This window comes from Saccostrea cucullata, unplaced genomic scaffold (assembly GCF_032062105.1).
Source record: "Saccostrea cucullata isolate Sc308-1 unplaced genomic scaffold, CSIRO_AGI_Scuc_v1 ctg1310, whole genome shotgun sequence".
Classification (NCBI taxonomy): Eukaryota; Metazoa; Mollusca; class Bivalvia; order Ostreida; family Ostreidae; genus Saccostrea; species Saccostrea cuccullata.
In genome coordinates, this window is record NW_026927899.1 from 196,268 (window position 1) to 212,693 (window position 16,426).

Sequence of the window (16,426 nt, forward strand, 5' to 3'; positions counted from 1 at the left end):
GCAAGTGGTGGCGTCTCCATATGAGTGAAAAATTCTCGAGAGGGACGTTAAACAATATACGATCAATCAATCAAAACTTTAAACATTCACAAAAAACAAACCAAACTAATCGATGTTATGCTGAATGTTCTCACAAATATTGGAACAATATATTGAATGTTTTCACAAGTATCTTAATGTTTATGAACATTTTCTGAATTTTTCTACTGTATACTTATCTAATTATTAAAATGCATATTATATATATATATATATATATATATATATATATATATATATATATATATATATATATATATATATATATATATATATATATATATATATATATATATATATTTAATTTTTATTATTATCATTATTTTTTTGATAATATGATACTATTGAAAATAGTACTGTTAGATTATTTCAAATGAAATAAAGAAATCATTACTAAACTTTCTACTGCTCATTGTACGAGTGAAACAATATATTGAAAATGCAATTGACATTGATTGCAAGGTTCTAATGAAATGTTTCACTGATTCAGATTGATTGCATATTTTTTTTTTTACTGAACCATTTTTAAAATGAGATATTAAATGTCTCAAAATCCATTAATAAGGATTTTGCTGAACATTAAAATATACTGAACAATGCTGAGACTTCCTTACGGGGATAATGCCCCTGAAGAATTATATGTAAGGCAGCTAGTAAACATTTAATATGTCTTCAGATATAAGGCAATTATCAAATGTTCCCTTTTTCTTATGCTGCAAAAAATGGTTATCAACTTCATTGATATCTTCGCATCATTAGAGAAATTGTGTTAAACATTCTGTAAATTGTTAACTCGATATACAAGATATTGTGAGAAACAGTACACAACTCTTCATATAGCCCTGAGCTGAGCATAATATAATAAAGACTATATAAAAACAAGCATTCTGAGAGTATTGCATTTTTTAAGCAATACATGTCCAAGGTTAAACTAAAGATTTTCGGTTGTAAATGTTAAATCCTTTTTTCTTCAGGATGTCATTTTTTAATGTGCACCCGATCTTAATTAAGCGATTATGAAAAATATTCAAAATGCCATAATGAAAAATATTCAAAAATGATCTGCATTAAGATACACTCAAAAATTACAAGCAAAATTCAGCTCAGAGGAAATATCTGTTTCAAGCTAATAATAGTAAATAAACATTTATTGGTACAATAAATTGTTTTATATACAAAATTTTATAATCTTTATAACTTATGTAATTCTCCATTTATTTGTTTCCCTTTCGAACATAAAATGGTGCCTTATTTCTTTGATAAGATGATAAAATGCATTTACAATAAATTGGCATTTAGATTTTATAGTTTGGACCAATCAAATAAAGTTATACGTATCACGTGATTAATTCACTCTAGCCATTTTTTATCGTCGAAGAAGCCGCACAAATTTTCAGCAAGTGATTTTGTATTTTACAGTGTTTTTGCATCGTTTTCGGCATAAACTTTTGCAGAACGTAATTATATGTTACATGATGGAATAGACTGTGATATTTAAGGTGCGTATTTTAGCGATTTCGCATATATTTTGATGTAAACAGTGGACTGTGTCTTGTGTTGTTTACATCTATAAATAGACACCTTATGTAAACATGGCTGCGGGACGGGTAAAAGTAGTGATTCTGGGACACTCGTTTATACGACGTTTGCGTGATTTTGTGTTGTCAACACCTGAGTATAGCAATTTGAGACTTTATTCTACACAATTCTCTGTTGAATTTCGAGCGAGAGGAGGTTTATCCATCCGACAATTAGCCAACAGCCCACAATTGACGGACTTCGTGGACCAAGATGTTTGTTTTTTACAAATCGGAAGCAATGACTTATGTGATCCAGCGATTCCAGTGAAAGACATTGCCAATGGAATAACATCATTTGCTTCTTTTTTGATCGCTGCGGAAAAGGTGAAAGTTGTGATTATTGGCCAAGTCCTCTTTAGGTCACCACATGCTACAGATCCAGATTACAACAACAGAGTTAGAGAACTGAATGTGTTATTGAAATCGAATTGTGTAAACTCGGACGCAAACTTGAGATTTTGGCATCACTATGGATTCTGGAAGGATCCGAATTTGCCCCACTTATCACCAGATGGTGTCCATCTACAGAATCCGAGGGTAAATGCCCGTCCCATGCAGAAATATGCCCAAAGCATCAAAAGTGCAATTCTACATTGTGCTCGCACCTTCATGCTCAGATAAGTTATGTAAAAATTTACACTGTTGCCCATACACAAAATAATTTTTATGACTATTAGGGTGTTTTGTTTGGGCTTAAGCTAAAAACATAATTGATTATATACCCTAAAATTTTATCATGTCGATAAAGACTGAAGTACATATATGCTATTCAGATCATTAATTCGAATCACTTAAATTGTTATATCAATTTTCTTTCATTTACATTATGAATTTTATTCACAGTAATCTTTAAATTCATAAGCAATGGCACTGTTAATCTATAGAATTTATGCAACATCATTTATGGTGAATACAATTTCTTGGAAGTATTAACATGCCTTTTCAATTATGGCAGATATACAAATTTACAATGCATTTTTACGCTGTGTCAATTATAGCGGATGCATTTTTATTAGCATTTTTACGCTGTGTCAATTATGGCGGATGCAATTTTTTTTTATTAATGCATTTTGACGCTGTGTCAATTACAGCGGATGCAATTATTTAATTAAATTAATGCATTTTTACGCTATGTCAATTATAGCGGATGCATTTTTTAACATTTCTACACCTTGTCAACTATGGTGTATCTAATTTTTATAATGCATTTTACACCACGTCAATATGGGTGAATGCATTATCTGGCATTTTTATGTTATGTCTATAAATGACAATTGCTTGGCTTGAATGTTTAACAACTTTATAAACATTTAAGGTCATGATGTTCATGATCAATGCTATTATTAATTTTAAGTCAAGTATTTTACATTTAAGTCACGTTATTTATGGACTTTATCCTACAATATTTCAACTTCTCCAGGTCATATAATTCACATTTGTTTTAAACTAATAAACATTAAATTATAGATTGAAATAATTTAATCATATATTCAAATTGGAAGTTTACAAATGAGTTGGCTTCTTGGCTTATGGAATTCTGTATGTATTATATAGGCTAGATGTCCTTTATCACATAAATTCTTTTGAATTCCAAAATACTTATCATGCTTATTGAAGACAATATTTTAATTTCAAAGCTGTTAAAATCAATTACTTTGAAATTTCTTAACTTGTTGGTGATATGTATTTTATACATATTTATTCTGAAATATTTCAAAATATATTGACATAGATTCAAGTGGATGTCAGTTATTAATTATTACAAAATTTTTCAGTTATCAACATGGGTCCAAAAAGAAAACCACCACCAACTTCGCAACAAGATGGGTCAAAACGGACAAAGCAGAATTCAAATAAACGGCAAAAGCAATCATCAATCTCTGTGGACAATCAATTAACCATGGGTCCTCTGAACATTGACTATGACTTATTAGCTGAGGCCATTTTAAAGAAACAACAAGTTTCAACTGTCACACAACCCACCCAAAACGTCAATACGACTCAGGAAACGCCATCAATTGAGGATACTGGGACAAATATGAACACAATTATCCAGCCCAGGGTAGAAACCCAAACGGATGCAACAAGCTCACAGACATCTACCATAACTGAAGCTCCATCCACAAGTCAAAACTACAGCAACCACTTCTCATCTCTATTACACGAATTATTTGCAGGTGAGTTGGGGGCAAACAATAATGCAAATGCTAGTACAAATCCGCCATTATCTATAGATGAGGGTATTCCTCTAGGTGCAAACACCCCACACAGAATCAAGCAAAAAATTTGGTCTGATCAATTTTTTGATCTCCGATCCTTACTTCCCAATTACAAAGAAAGCACTGTCTCCATTCAAATTGATCAAAGTTCTCTTAGTTTCTCAAATCAATCTGCTTCTAAATCTACCAACTCTCTGTCAATAGAACAGTGGACTACTGCATTTCACATTTTCATGGCCATTTATATTGAAAAGAAACCTGAAGATGCCCCACATTTATTGAAATATGCTTCAGTGATTAGAGAAATCGCAACCACGAATGGTGATGCAGCATGGCGTCATTATGACGAATCATTCAGAAAACTCCGCCAATCGCATACTTTGCCCTGGCAAAGAACCATTTCTGAACTCATGGTTTCAGCATGCACCATTCATCGTTCGAAACAGCTTTTTCGGAACAATTTTCGTACCAAATTCAATGACAAATACCCCAAAGTGTGTTTCAACTTCAACAATGGCACCAAATGCAGATCAAACCCCTGCACCTATAAACATGCCTGTCAATCCTGTGGAGACTCAAATCACCCAAGAATTAAATGCTCAAAAAACCAAACCAATTCAAAGTACCCAAAGCAAAATTCCAACGCCAATAAACGTGCCGAATCTAACTTGTGAGTTACAAGGTTATGATCACAACCTCTCGGATTATTTGGTAAATGGTTTTCAGTTTGGATTTAAATTAGGATGTGTAGGAGAGCCAATCCATTGTGTACATAAAAATCACAATTCTGTTTTCAAAAACCCAGACGTAGTGCAAGAAAAATTAAACAAAGAATTTGCATTAGGTCGTATCTCTGAAGCTCACAAACAAATACCATTTGAGAACTATGTTTGCTCCCCATTAGGTTTAGTCCCTAAAAAAGCACCAGGAGAATTTCGCATAATCCATGATTTGTCTTTTCCGAAGAATCAATCAGTCAATTCTTATATTCCAAAATGCAATTCTCAAGTTCAATATGAATCAATTGAACATGTCATTCAATTAATCAAACAATTTGGCCCTTATTCATTAATGGCAAAAATGGATATTGAGGACGGCTTTAGGAACATTCCCATTCATCCTTCTGATTATCACTTGTTAGGTTTTAGTTGGAATGGGGATTATTTCTTTGACAAATGCCTACCAATGGGAGCCAGTAGTTCTTGCCAAATTTTTGAAAAATTAAGTACAGCCCTTCATTGGATAATGATCCATAAATACAATGCTTCGGGTATGTCCCACTTAATCGATGATTTCTTTTTCATTGCTCCCCCCAATTCAGAAAAATGCTTGCAAGATGTACTTAATTTTGAAAAATTGTGCAAGAGTATTGGTATACCAATCAAACAATCAAAAACCGTTTTCCCTACAACAACATTGACAATTTATGGAATCGAGGTTGACTCTGTTAAGATGGAAAGCAGACTTCCATCTGACAAATTAGATAAACTCAAAGCTGCTCTTGCATTTACAAGCAAAAGAAAGAAAATTTCACTTCGAGATTTACAATCTCTCATTGGATTGTTAAATTTTGCTTGTTCAGTCGTGGTTCCTGGTCGTGCATTTCTTAGACGTCTTATAGACCTTACTTGCAATGTAGACAACCCAAATCATTATATCAGGCTGAATTCAGAAGCGAGGAGTGATATCAAAGCTTGGCAAGATTTTATTGTGGAGTTCAATGGCAAGTCAATTTTTCTCCAAGAGGAATGGACAGCGTCATACAAACTTAACCTGTTTACTGACGCTTCTGGCTCTTTAGGGTACGCAGCTGTTTTAGGTTCACAATGGTTTGCAGCCTCTTGGCTGGAAGAACACAAATCATACCAAATAGCAATTAAAGAACTATTTCCAATTGTCCTCTCTTTGGAATTGTGGGGTCAAAAACTGAGAAACCATAAAATACTATTTTTTTCTGACAATATGGCTGTGGTTGAAATTATTAACAAACAATCGAGCAAAGATAAAACCCTCATGAGATTAGTGCGCCGTCTTGTGCTTGCGGGACTTCATTTTAATGTTCTTTTCAGAGCTAAACACATTCCTGGAAAATCAAATGTTGTTGCTGACCACTTGTCACGTTTTAAATTTCAGGAAGCCAAAGCAATAGCCCCATGGTTAAATCCTCAACCAACACCTCTCCCGTCACAGATGGTGTTCATTTAACCAGCGAGAGCCTCCAGTTGCTGGTAGCAGCCATAGCACCATCTACTCGAAGAGCTTATCTGCGAAGCTGGACATTACTTTTGAGCTATTGCAGCAATTCGGATGCCTCATTCACTTTTCCATGCTCTCCAATTCTGATTTCTAACTTTATCAGTCATCTGCATTTTCAGAACCTTAGTGCTTCTACAATTACATCCCACGTGTCTGCCATAAGTTATGTACATAAACTTTGCAGTGTTAATGACCCGACACATCATTTCGTGGTTCGAAAAATCTTGAAAGGCTGTCAACAGTTGAAAACCTCTCCAGATACTAGAATGCCTATCACCAAGCCCATTTTGCTAAAACTTTTATCGGCTCTACAAAAGACTGTATCTGATAATGAAAATATTATTATGCTTCGTGCAATTTTTCTTTTAGCCTTTCATGGATTCTTTCGCTTAGGAGAATTAGTTGTACAAGATAAAGAACATGTTACTAAGGTTATCCAAAGAGCCGATCTTACTTTTGTCAAAGATCAGGGTGTACAAATCAGGCTCCGATATTTCAAACACATGAAAAACAACCAACCTGTTACCATTCTGCTTTCATCGAGCAAAGATTTTCAAATTTGTCCTGTTCATGCCTTATATTTGTACACTTGTACTTTCAATCATAAATCTGGCCCATTATTTTCATTTAAATCAGGTGCACCAGTCTCTCGTTCATTTGTAGTGTCAAATTTGAAATCGGCTTTGACATTTTGTGACTTAAATCCAAATCTTTATAAAGGACACAGTTTTAGGATTGGTGCGGCAACGGAAGCCGCCCGATTGGGTTTTTCTGAAAGTTATATTCAGCAACTCGGTCGATGGCATTCAAATGCAGTTCAACGGTACATAAGAATCAATTCATTTTCACTATAATCGTTCAAACAATCGGTCAATGTTGTACTACTCCCATTCCACATTTTTTGCACCGCTAACATAATAATATTATGTATCTGAACAATTTGAACAGGCCAGGTTTGACTGCTGTTCCCACCAACTTGTCATGAACACTCGGTAGGCCAGTTTTTCGGCTGCTACACATTTCACATTTTATTGTTTATAAGTTATAGTTTAACCTTTGCCCCCAACTCATCATACTCATGTCATTTCATTTGTGTTACTTTGTTTTGTAAATATGTTTTTGCAATGTTCAATATGTTTGTTGTCTTTATTTATTCACCTTACATTTATGTCTATTTTAAAAGTATTGCACAGGCCAGATATTACACTGTTGTGTTTATTTTAATCATCACACTAGCTTATTTTTATTTTTTTCACTATTTATTGTTTTATAATGTATTTACCTGGCTATTCTTGGGTGGCGCAGTAAGTCACATGCTATTAGGCAGCATGTTTCTTCCTTTATGGCCTTTTTGTGCACCACCTTTTTGCTTTTTAAGTGTTTTTTACCATTATATTATTGGCTGGGCTGTTTTTTGTGTCATGTGATTAGAAAAAATTATGTCATGTGACTAATATGTAAGTTTAACTAGTCAATTTGTGATCAACTGTATATTTTGTTTTAAGCCCAGCCAATTAATTGTTTTATAACTTTGTGTAATATGTATTATAGATTTTATTCTTAGTCATTTGTTATTTGAATAAATGACAGTTTCACTCAATTGTGTTTCAGTAATTTATACAAAAAGTTAAGCAAAAACGAGCTTCGAATAGCCAGAAATTGTCTTGTCGGATTATCAGGAAAATTTGTGGATATAAATAAACATTTATTGGTACAATAAATTGTTTTATATACAAAATTTTATAATCTTTATAACTTATGTAATTCTCCATTTATTTGTTTCCCTTTCGGGTGCCCCATGCATTTACGGCTAGATTTTATAGTTTGGACCAATCAAATAAAGTTATACGTATCACGTGGTTAATTCACTCTAGCCATTTTTTATCGTCGAAGAAGCCACACAAATTTTCAGCAACCACCTCTTCCCCTCCACCACCCAATTTTTATGAATTTACTTGTTAATAAGGCATAATTTGTATTAAAATATGTTAACAATATGCAAGTTTTTTGTCGTGTGCCTTTTTGTGCACCACCTTTTTGCTTTTTAAGTGTTTTTTACCATTATATTATTGGCTGGGCTGTTTTTTGTGTCATGTGATTAGAAAAAATTATGTCATGTGACTAATATGTAACTTTAACTAGTCAATTTGTGATCAACTGTATATTTTATTTTAAGCCCAGCCAATTAATTGTTTTATAACTTTGTGTAATATGTATTATAGATTTTATTCTTAGTCATTTGTTATTTGAATAAATGACAGTTTCACTCAATTGTGTTTTCAATAATTTATACAAAAAGTTAAGCAAAAACGAGCTTCGAATAGCCAGAAATTGTCTTATCATGGACTTAAAGTAATAAAAAGTCGTTTAAATATGCTAATAAAATACTTTGTAGCATATTTCAGCAAATAAATAAAATAAAAGTAATAAAACAAATTTTGGAGACATAAATGAGTGATAAATTAAAAAATAAACAAATAAATGAATAACTTTATATAATTCTCATTATTTATTTATTTATTCATTTATTTATTTATTCATTCATTCTTAATTCAGTCGATTTGTAGATTTATTCACATAAGAAAATAATTGAATATAATAGATTGTTACTTATTTAATAATTTTTATTTATTAAATAAAAATTTATTTTATTAATGCATTTATATATCATTCCTTTTAATTATTTTTTTATTCAGTTAATTCTTTGAGAAAACAAAATATCCCATGCATGGATTTGATAATGTATTCCGAATTGTTTAAATCTAGTTCTTTTACAAAGACATTTATTACGCTCAAAGATGTTTCAAAGTAGATCAAATAAAAAATGAAAAAGATTATAAACATATATAAAAGGTTCATAAAGTACAATGTATATGCCGTCTACCATCTCAAGATGAAATAAATTGGCAATTTATTTCTTCTTTAGAATCGATGCAATTCTCTGCCGTTCTCCACCCGAAATGCTACCAAACCAAAAAAAATCACATTGATACAAGAAATAGAAACTAAATTACAGGGGATTAAGTTAAGGCATTTAAAAATGTGTTAACTTTTTACTAAGTCTATATTTTCAAAAAATATCCTTAAAGTTTTCAAGACTATATCACTCTTAAATGCAACAAAAATATTTTTTAAACTCCTTTTCTTGACCAGAATAAATGTCAGGGGACGACAGGGAGTAGACAGGGAAGGCAGGGCCAACGACAGGGGACGACAGGGACTGGACAGGGAGATCAGAGAATGTCAGGGGACGACAGGGAGTAGTCAGAGAAGGCAGGGACAACGACATGGGACGACAGGGACTGGACAGGGAGAGCAGGGACAACGACAGGGGATCATAGGAAAAAGCCAGGGAGAGACAGGAAAATGTCATGGACTGACAGGGGGACAACAGGGGATTTTTTGGAATCTAAGGGGATATTTAATTCAGTAGTGTAACTCGGATATATTTTCCGTTATGGTATTGCTAGGAATATTTAATATAGATCTTGAATTATAGTTTGAAAAGAAGATTTACATCTTCCTTCAACATTTTTTTCCAAAAATAGAGATGGGAAAATAACTCTAGATAAAATGTATACCATTTTTCGCCTGAAAATATATTTTGACCAATATTTCAAACGCAGTTATGATAAGGCCGTCCGAAGGCTTAAAAGGCCTAAAAAATATACTTGATATTTTGAGCTAGAAATTAATTTAATATGTAATCCTTGCTTGCAATTGCAGTCAACTTGAGTTAATGGTTTAATCAGGTTTTATTTTAAAGCATTTTTGTGATGTCACATGACTTTGTTGATCACGTGACGTAGAATTTTGATATTCCTAATTGTTGCACAAAAATCGCTTCGGCACAAGTGAAAAGAAAAATATTGTGCAAAGTTTGTTACATAGATCATTTTTTCGTGATCTCTGGGACATAGAAAGTGCTGGGGGCAGGTTTAATTTTTACTCGTTAAGAAAATATTTTGCGAGAAGTTGAACTTACCAACATAAGAAGGGGTATTTTCTACTCTTTTTCGCAATTTATACAAAAACTGATGAACTACATACAATCCCCCAGCAAAATTTAGTTATCGGACACACGTTTCTTTAGATTCACGCAGAATATCTTCAATTTGTCCTTGTTTATCACTTGTGCCAGTCCAATATAAACACGATTCTTAAATTCTAACTTTGTCTACGAACGTATAAGGGGAGCGTTTCACACATAATTTTTTGCCATTGTTTGAATATGTGCATATAGGACAAGCGAAAGGAACAAGAATATTTAAATTTCAAATGTTCAACATCATAACAGTACATTCAAGCTTAAGAACAATCCTAACACTTAAATTAAACAACAAGTCCCCATAATAAAACTACATGCTATTAAAAAATTATGACACTTCCCCCGTCATGTCAGCTCATGTATGCAGCGATTTGACATAATATGCTATTACAGTGTATGACGTCATATCTAGGTAGTTCAGAGAAGTTACTACAGTTTGATATTTTACGGGCAGCCTTATCCTTGCTGCGAAATTAACACCACTGACACCAACTTTTTCTTTCATTATTTTAAAGTACTCGATACTATTGCCTCTACAGCACTAAAGTCGTAAAAAGCTTGATTTAAGAAAAGGTTTTATTGTCTATTTAGTTTTTTGATACCCCAAACATGTTACTTTTTCGTGCAAAAAGGTCACATAATAATTTACGCGCAGTAATTTGCAAGATTTGTTCAGTGATTAATATCATTCAACTATTTGTTGTAAAACAAATCATGTTTATTGCCATGGTTACATCTGATAAGATGTAATAAAGATTAAAGTAATTTACCAAAGAGTTAAAGTTTAAGTGCAAATAGGTCAACTTAATTGTACACTAGATCAGTAAGATGCACACTGACCCCTATTTTCCCTGCGATTTTGAGTCACACTATACAAAATATACTTCTAAAAAAATTCTTGATTTAACTAATTTCACGAGTGACATACCTTAATAAGGAATCGTTAGACCGGCTTGAATTACCTTTCGTTATACTTTTCTCGAGAACGTATAACGCACTTGTTATGGCAAGCCGGCATACGAGAACGATGACAAGGAGATACACCAAAACAAGCTTCAAAGATCTTCTTGACTTTTGGGGACGTTTTATTTTAATTTCTTCTCTATTCCTTGTTTCTGTTGACTCGCTTGTAAGATTTATTATCAATATTAAATTGTTATTGATAATTTGTGTTAAAAAAGGAAAGGTGATAACTTGGTTTACGGTGAAAGAGATTTTATTTTTATATTGAAAACTAATTGAGAATTCTTATACCTTTCCATATGGCACATCATCTTCCTTTGAAATAGAATAAATAAAAAATACAATATAATAATATACCTTCTGCTACAGTATCGAGCAATATTCTACTGAATTCAAATGTGGCCAATAGTACTTAAGTAATCAATGTTTTGTTAAAACATTCTTGATATAGTCTTTGTTACGGAATGATGGAAAAAGATCGAATAAAAATTCACTCCATTTTCTTCAAAACTATATTTTTTTCTGAAATAAGATGTCTTTGACATTTAGATTTTTTGAGTGTAAATTCGTGGAGAAAAGTAACCTAAGAAATCCACGAACATTAACCCCATCGAACTATGATGATTCCACAGCACATAACTTGGGAAGAACAGTTTTTACATTTGTAAAATGTATTTTAAACAGGATTTGTTGTCTCTTATTCATTCATGAAAACGTATCCAAAAAAAAACGTATTGTTTGTTAACATTTTCTTCAAGAAATTAATAAGATTGGTAGTGTTTTCGAATTTATTACCGTGTGTTTTCGCTCTTAGAAGTTGCAAAACAATGAAACTCCCATTACGTTTCATATCGAAGGTATTTTGAAGGTATTTAATTTTAATCTATTTTTTGAAGACGATGTCTCTTTCGATCAGTCTTTTCCTTGCAGAAAACAAATGTATGGTTTCTTTTTAATATAATCTGTTCTATATAACCGTTTTGCCTTGAAATTTTTCAGATTTTATTTCTGAAGTTTCTTAAATGCAAATCAATTATTGCATTCACTACTCCATGACGTCCTTCAACGTCAACAACGTTCTGCTCTTTTCCATCTATTGTAAAATATACACACCAAATTTGATTATGACATGAAGTTTAAAAAAAATTATGACAAAAGACTAAGAATGATTTTTATGATCATCGTATGCAGATAGTTTTTATGAAATTTAAGACAGAAAATTGATTCATAGCATTATGATAGCAAGTTAACTAAATACGGGTACCTTAATATGAGACGGCTATCCTTCTATCATCATGGATAAAAAAAATAATGACATTTTTCATTAGTACGTGGGTTTTTCTCTAGAAAATTGTATCATCAATAATGCGTTTTGATTTAAAATAAAAAGAATATCACAGTCGATATAAAAAAATCCATGAGTGAGAAAATCTCACATTATATCGAATAGATTTTTGTTACATAATGATAAAATGCTTTCATATTGATAAAATGCTTTCATTTGTGATATACATGTAATGTAAAGTTCGTCTTTCTAATGTATGCCTTTTTTATCCTTAATTTGTAATGCTGTGGAAAAAATTTTGCATGTGTATTTTATAATAAATATACAATTTTTATTATCCATATGAAAATTGCTATTATCATCGAATGTCTTATCATTACAAAGCAGTTGCATCATTTATGATACATATTTATTAAAATTTATCAAATTATTAATATATGACCATTCAAGCATTGTATATATATAAAATTGTTTACTTTTTTAATTAAAAATCTCTTAATCAAAGTACAAGTTTGAAATAAATGTACGAGAAATTTTTATTAATGTTTGCTACAACATCAAAATGCTAAATTACTTTTCAACGATAAATCGATACAATATCTCTTTTGACAACATGAAAGAAAAGGAAGCTTGATATGTCTTATAAATTTTATTTAAAAAATGATCATAAAAATAAACTATATGCGATACCTTATAGGTAACTATATATTTCTTTAGGGAACTTGAATTATAAGAAAACCCTCCACAAAACACGCAGCACTGTTAATGCCTACTATGAGAAATTAACGGAAAATAGACGTGCAAAAGAGGTGGACTTTTTAAAAATTGAATTTATTTTAATTAAGCTGTTTTATTATCACAGAACCTTAATACCTATGGAAATAGCATAGTATAACCCAATCTGTACTGCATGAAGTTTAGTCCCATCGATGGTCAGTCACGTGATGAATGCATTAAAACGTGAAGAATATTAAAACGGACCAATGATTCCACCTGCACTAAGGCCTCCAAGCTGCAACTTTTTCACTGTGGAGAGGATTTTATACATAGGATTTATTTTTTTTCTGTTTCCCAAAAGTGGATGTTCTGTTTATTAACATCATGAGTTCAAGTAAAAATGCGCCTCATCTGAAAACATCGCAGCATAGTTAAGGTTGCAGTAAGGAGGCGGGGCCTAATTAATATGAGAAATGTTTAATATGACTTCTCACAAATATAAGGTCTTCAAAATTCCATAAATGAAATTATTTGCTATTTTAAACTGCTGTATAGCCCTAGACTACATAAAAACATTGCCGCCAGTAATCTTCGCCCCTTGTGTATTGCAATGCAGTAGTGGAATAGATAATCATTTTTGCTCTTGCAGTAATCAATATATATACACTGTACGAGACATATATAAAGTGAAAATATAGAGAACGTTTATAAATGTTCCAGAAAGCATGCCGCTGTACATATACATTCGATATACAATTAGATAAAAATCTTTTCAAAAGAAATTCTCAAAAATATCAAAGCCATCATTAGTGATGTTTATTTGGAAGCATTCTACATATCCTATGTAGATTAGATTAAAGTTTGTTTAAATCACAACCCCCAAACCAATTTTTTTTCATTAGAAAATAGGGGAAACAATCTTCTCTGAAGAACAGGAACGCAACGTTTAGTCGTCATGATATAGAGGCTTTCTCAAGTATTGATTGATTGATTGATTGTATACTGTTTAATGTCCCTCTCCAGAATATTTCATTGATATGGAGACGTCACCGTTGCCGGTGAAGGGCTGCAAATTTAGGCCTCTGCTCGACACTTACGGCCTTTGAGCAGCGAGGGATCTTTATCGTGCCACACCTGCTGTGACACGGGGCCTCGGTTTATACGGTCTCGTCCGAAGGACCGCCCCAATTAGTTGCCTTTTACGACAAGCTATAAGCAAGGGGGTACTGAGGACCTATTCTAACCCGGATCCCTACGGAGCCTCAAGTATTGAAGATTTAAATTTGTTCAAATCATGACCCATGACAAAACTGATATATACATGTAGGAAGAAAATCTTAAAGGAATCTTTAATGTTTTTTTCTCTAGAACAGTCAAGTTACAGTACCGACGGATACAACTGAACAGAAAGCGAATCAGGAGCGCATCCCGGCTTCGCTTTTCATTTGTGTGTGCGTATGTAAAAGTGATGAACAAAGGTAGAAATAACACACTTAAAATGATCATTTACCGATATACTCGCCTATAAGTCGTTCCGCCTATAAGTTGGTTGTATTTTTTGACGTTATTTTGGTGGGATTTGCTAATGATAAGCTTATAAGTCGGTATATATTTTACTAAAATCCGATGCCAATTTCAAGTAAATCAATAGACGTTTTCACCTGGTTTCAATTAATATTTTTCGAAATGACACTATTATTTAATCTTAAATCATTTTAAAAAAGGTAATGCTCACTAAAAAATCCAAATAAATGTTTAAAATATGTAAATTTTTGTACTTTATATGTATAATCTAAGAATACATAAATTATCATATATTATACCCAGACATTTTCTTCGATAATTGTCGGAAATGCAAATAATATACTAAATTTCAGCCTCCAGAAAAATATCTCTTTATGGCTCGCCTATAAGTCGGACATAGAGTTTTAGACCAATATTTAACTCCCAAAATACCGACTTATAGGCGAGTATATACGGTATTTCAAAATAAGTCGAACACATTTTTTTAATGTATAATTGTTATCTTCTTTTCAATCTGATTAAACTCTTACCTTTGTTACCCTCCAAGATTCTGCTGGTTGCTACACAAAAATGTGCAGAATTTATCAGAATTTTGGAGCGTATAACAGAGATATGATTTCACTAATATTTTTTGGATTGTCCGGTAAATCTGTTTTGAAACCTAAATGTGAAACTGTTATCAATGAAAACTTTACATATTACGTGTACAATATATTTCGGATAATTTATAGATTAATCTATTGATTTATTTCAAGATTTGAACTACAATTAAGCAGAAAAAAACTATACATTGAAAATAAATTTAACACCTTTTCCTTCTGTTGTATTTTATTATCTCAAAAATGCCAAATGGCCTGATGTTAAAATAACTTCAGTAAGAATTTTTCAGGATTGAAGATATATGTAAAGTAAAGATTTTCCGAAAATATTATGCAAAAATTTGAGCCTTCGACTCAAGTGAGCTAATAATGAAATCCACATTATATAAAGCCTGATTTACATGCATATTAACTAATTTCATCAATCCAGATTCAACCGTAATGCAAATTTTAATACATTTATTAGATTATCCTCCATTTTCTCTGGCTGGGATTAATCTGGAATTGCTCTAGCAGTCTTATGTATAGCGGAAAACAGTCCCCGGGACTCCTCTTGGACAACTTTTTTTCAGGTTGGGTCTGGTTTGAACTGTATAAAGCAACATTGTCAGAAGTTTTCTGTTTGTTAATGTTCCTTGTAATTTTTTAAGCACATCATACATAGAATGATGAAGTAATTTTATTGCACTGCTCAAGTAACATTTTATAACCCTTCATACTTACGGGAAAACAAGCCAAAAAGTAATTCAAAAGAGTAACATTTTGATAATGCACATTTAATCATAAAGAATTACAGGATATATACATGACAACTGTGTAAAGAACATATGAATTGTTTTGTACGAGGGGTTTCCATTAAAACCGTGGACATAGGTTTTTTCTCAAAAAGTAATGGACGCACTAAGCTGAAATTTTCAATAAATGTGTATCCTATTTTAGCGCATCATAATTTTTTTTGGTAATCTATAGACAAAAATTAAGGTTTTATTATGTTTAAATGTGCACAGGGTCCTAAGGCGCACGGTCAAAAAACCTAGGTTTTATTAGAGAATACACAAGTATTAATTCGAAATAAAGGATTCAAATGTATGAACTTGGGATAACAATTATCTTTATTCAATTCAAAAATCTATTTTGTCGTCCTTTGAAAATTCTCAGTGCATTTGGTCAATTTTTGGTACTTTCCCGAGCATTCA

At 32.0% G+C, this 16,426-nt stretch overlaps 2 protein-coding genes across 3 annotated transcripts; both read left to right on the plus strand.

Annotated features, from left to right (window-relative positions):
- Positions 1-1,364: 1,364 nt before the first annotated feature.
- LOC134275823 (uncharacterized) lies at positions 1,365-8,365 on the plus strand. 2 transcript variants are annotated; one of them, XM_062758116.1, is made up of 3 exons: positions 1,365-1,538; positions 3,395-3,796; positions 5,972-8,365. In XM_062758116.1, the coding sequence occupies exons 2-3, from the start codon at positions 3,403-3,405 to the stop codon at positions 6,946-6,948; spliced, it is 1,371 nt and encodes a 456-aa protein (XP_062614100.1). In that variant the 5' UTR covers positions 1,365-1,538; positions 3,395-3,402; the 3' UTR covers positions 6,949-8,365. The 2 variants fall into 2 exon arrangements, with proteins under 2 accessions (XP_062614100.1, XP_062614099.1); XM_062758115.1 differs by having other exon boundaries at positions 1,365-3,796.
- On the plus strand, positions 1,632-2,240 carry LOC134275822 (uncharacterized). Its single transcript, XM_062758114.1, has one exon. It carries the CDS (start codon positions 1,632-1,634, stop codon positions 2,238-2,240), a length of 609 nt encoding a protein of 202 aa, XP_062614098.1.
- Positions 8,366-16,426: the final 8,061 nt, after the last annotated feature.

Coding starts and splice junctions, on each gene's coding strand:
- LOC134275823 (XM_062758115.1), top strand. CDS start 3,403: ATGGGTCCAAAAAGAAAACCACCACCAACTTCGCAACAAGATGGGTCA. Junction 3,797..5,971: donor ATTACACGAATTATTTGCAG/GTGAGTTGGGGG, acceptor TTTAAATTTCAG/GAAGCCAAAGCAATAGCCCC.
- LOC134275822 (XM_062758114.1), top strand. CDS start 1,632: ATGGCTGCGGGACGGGTAAAAGTAGTGATTCTGGGACACTCGTTTATA.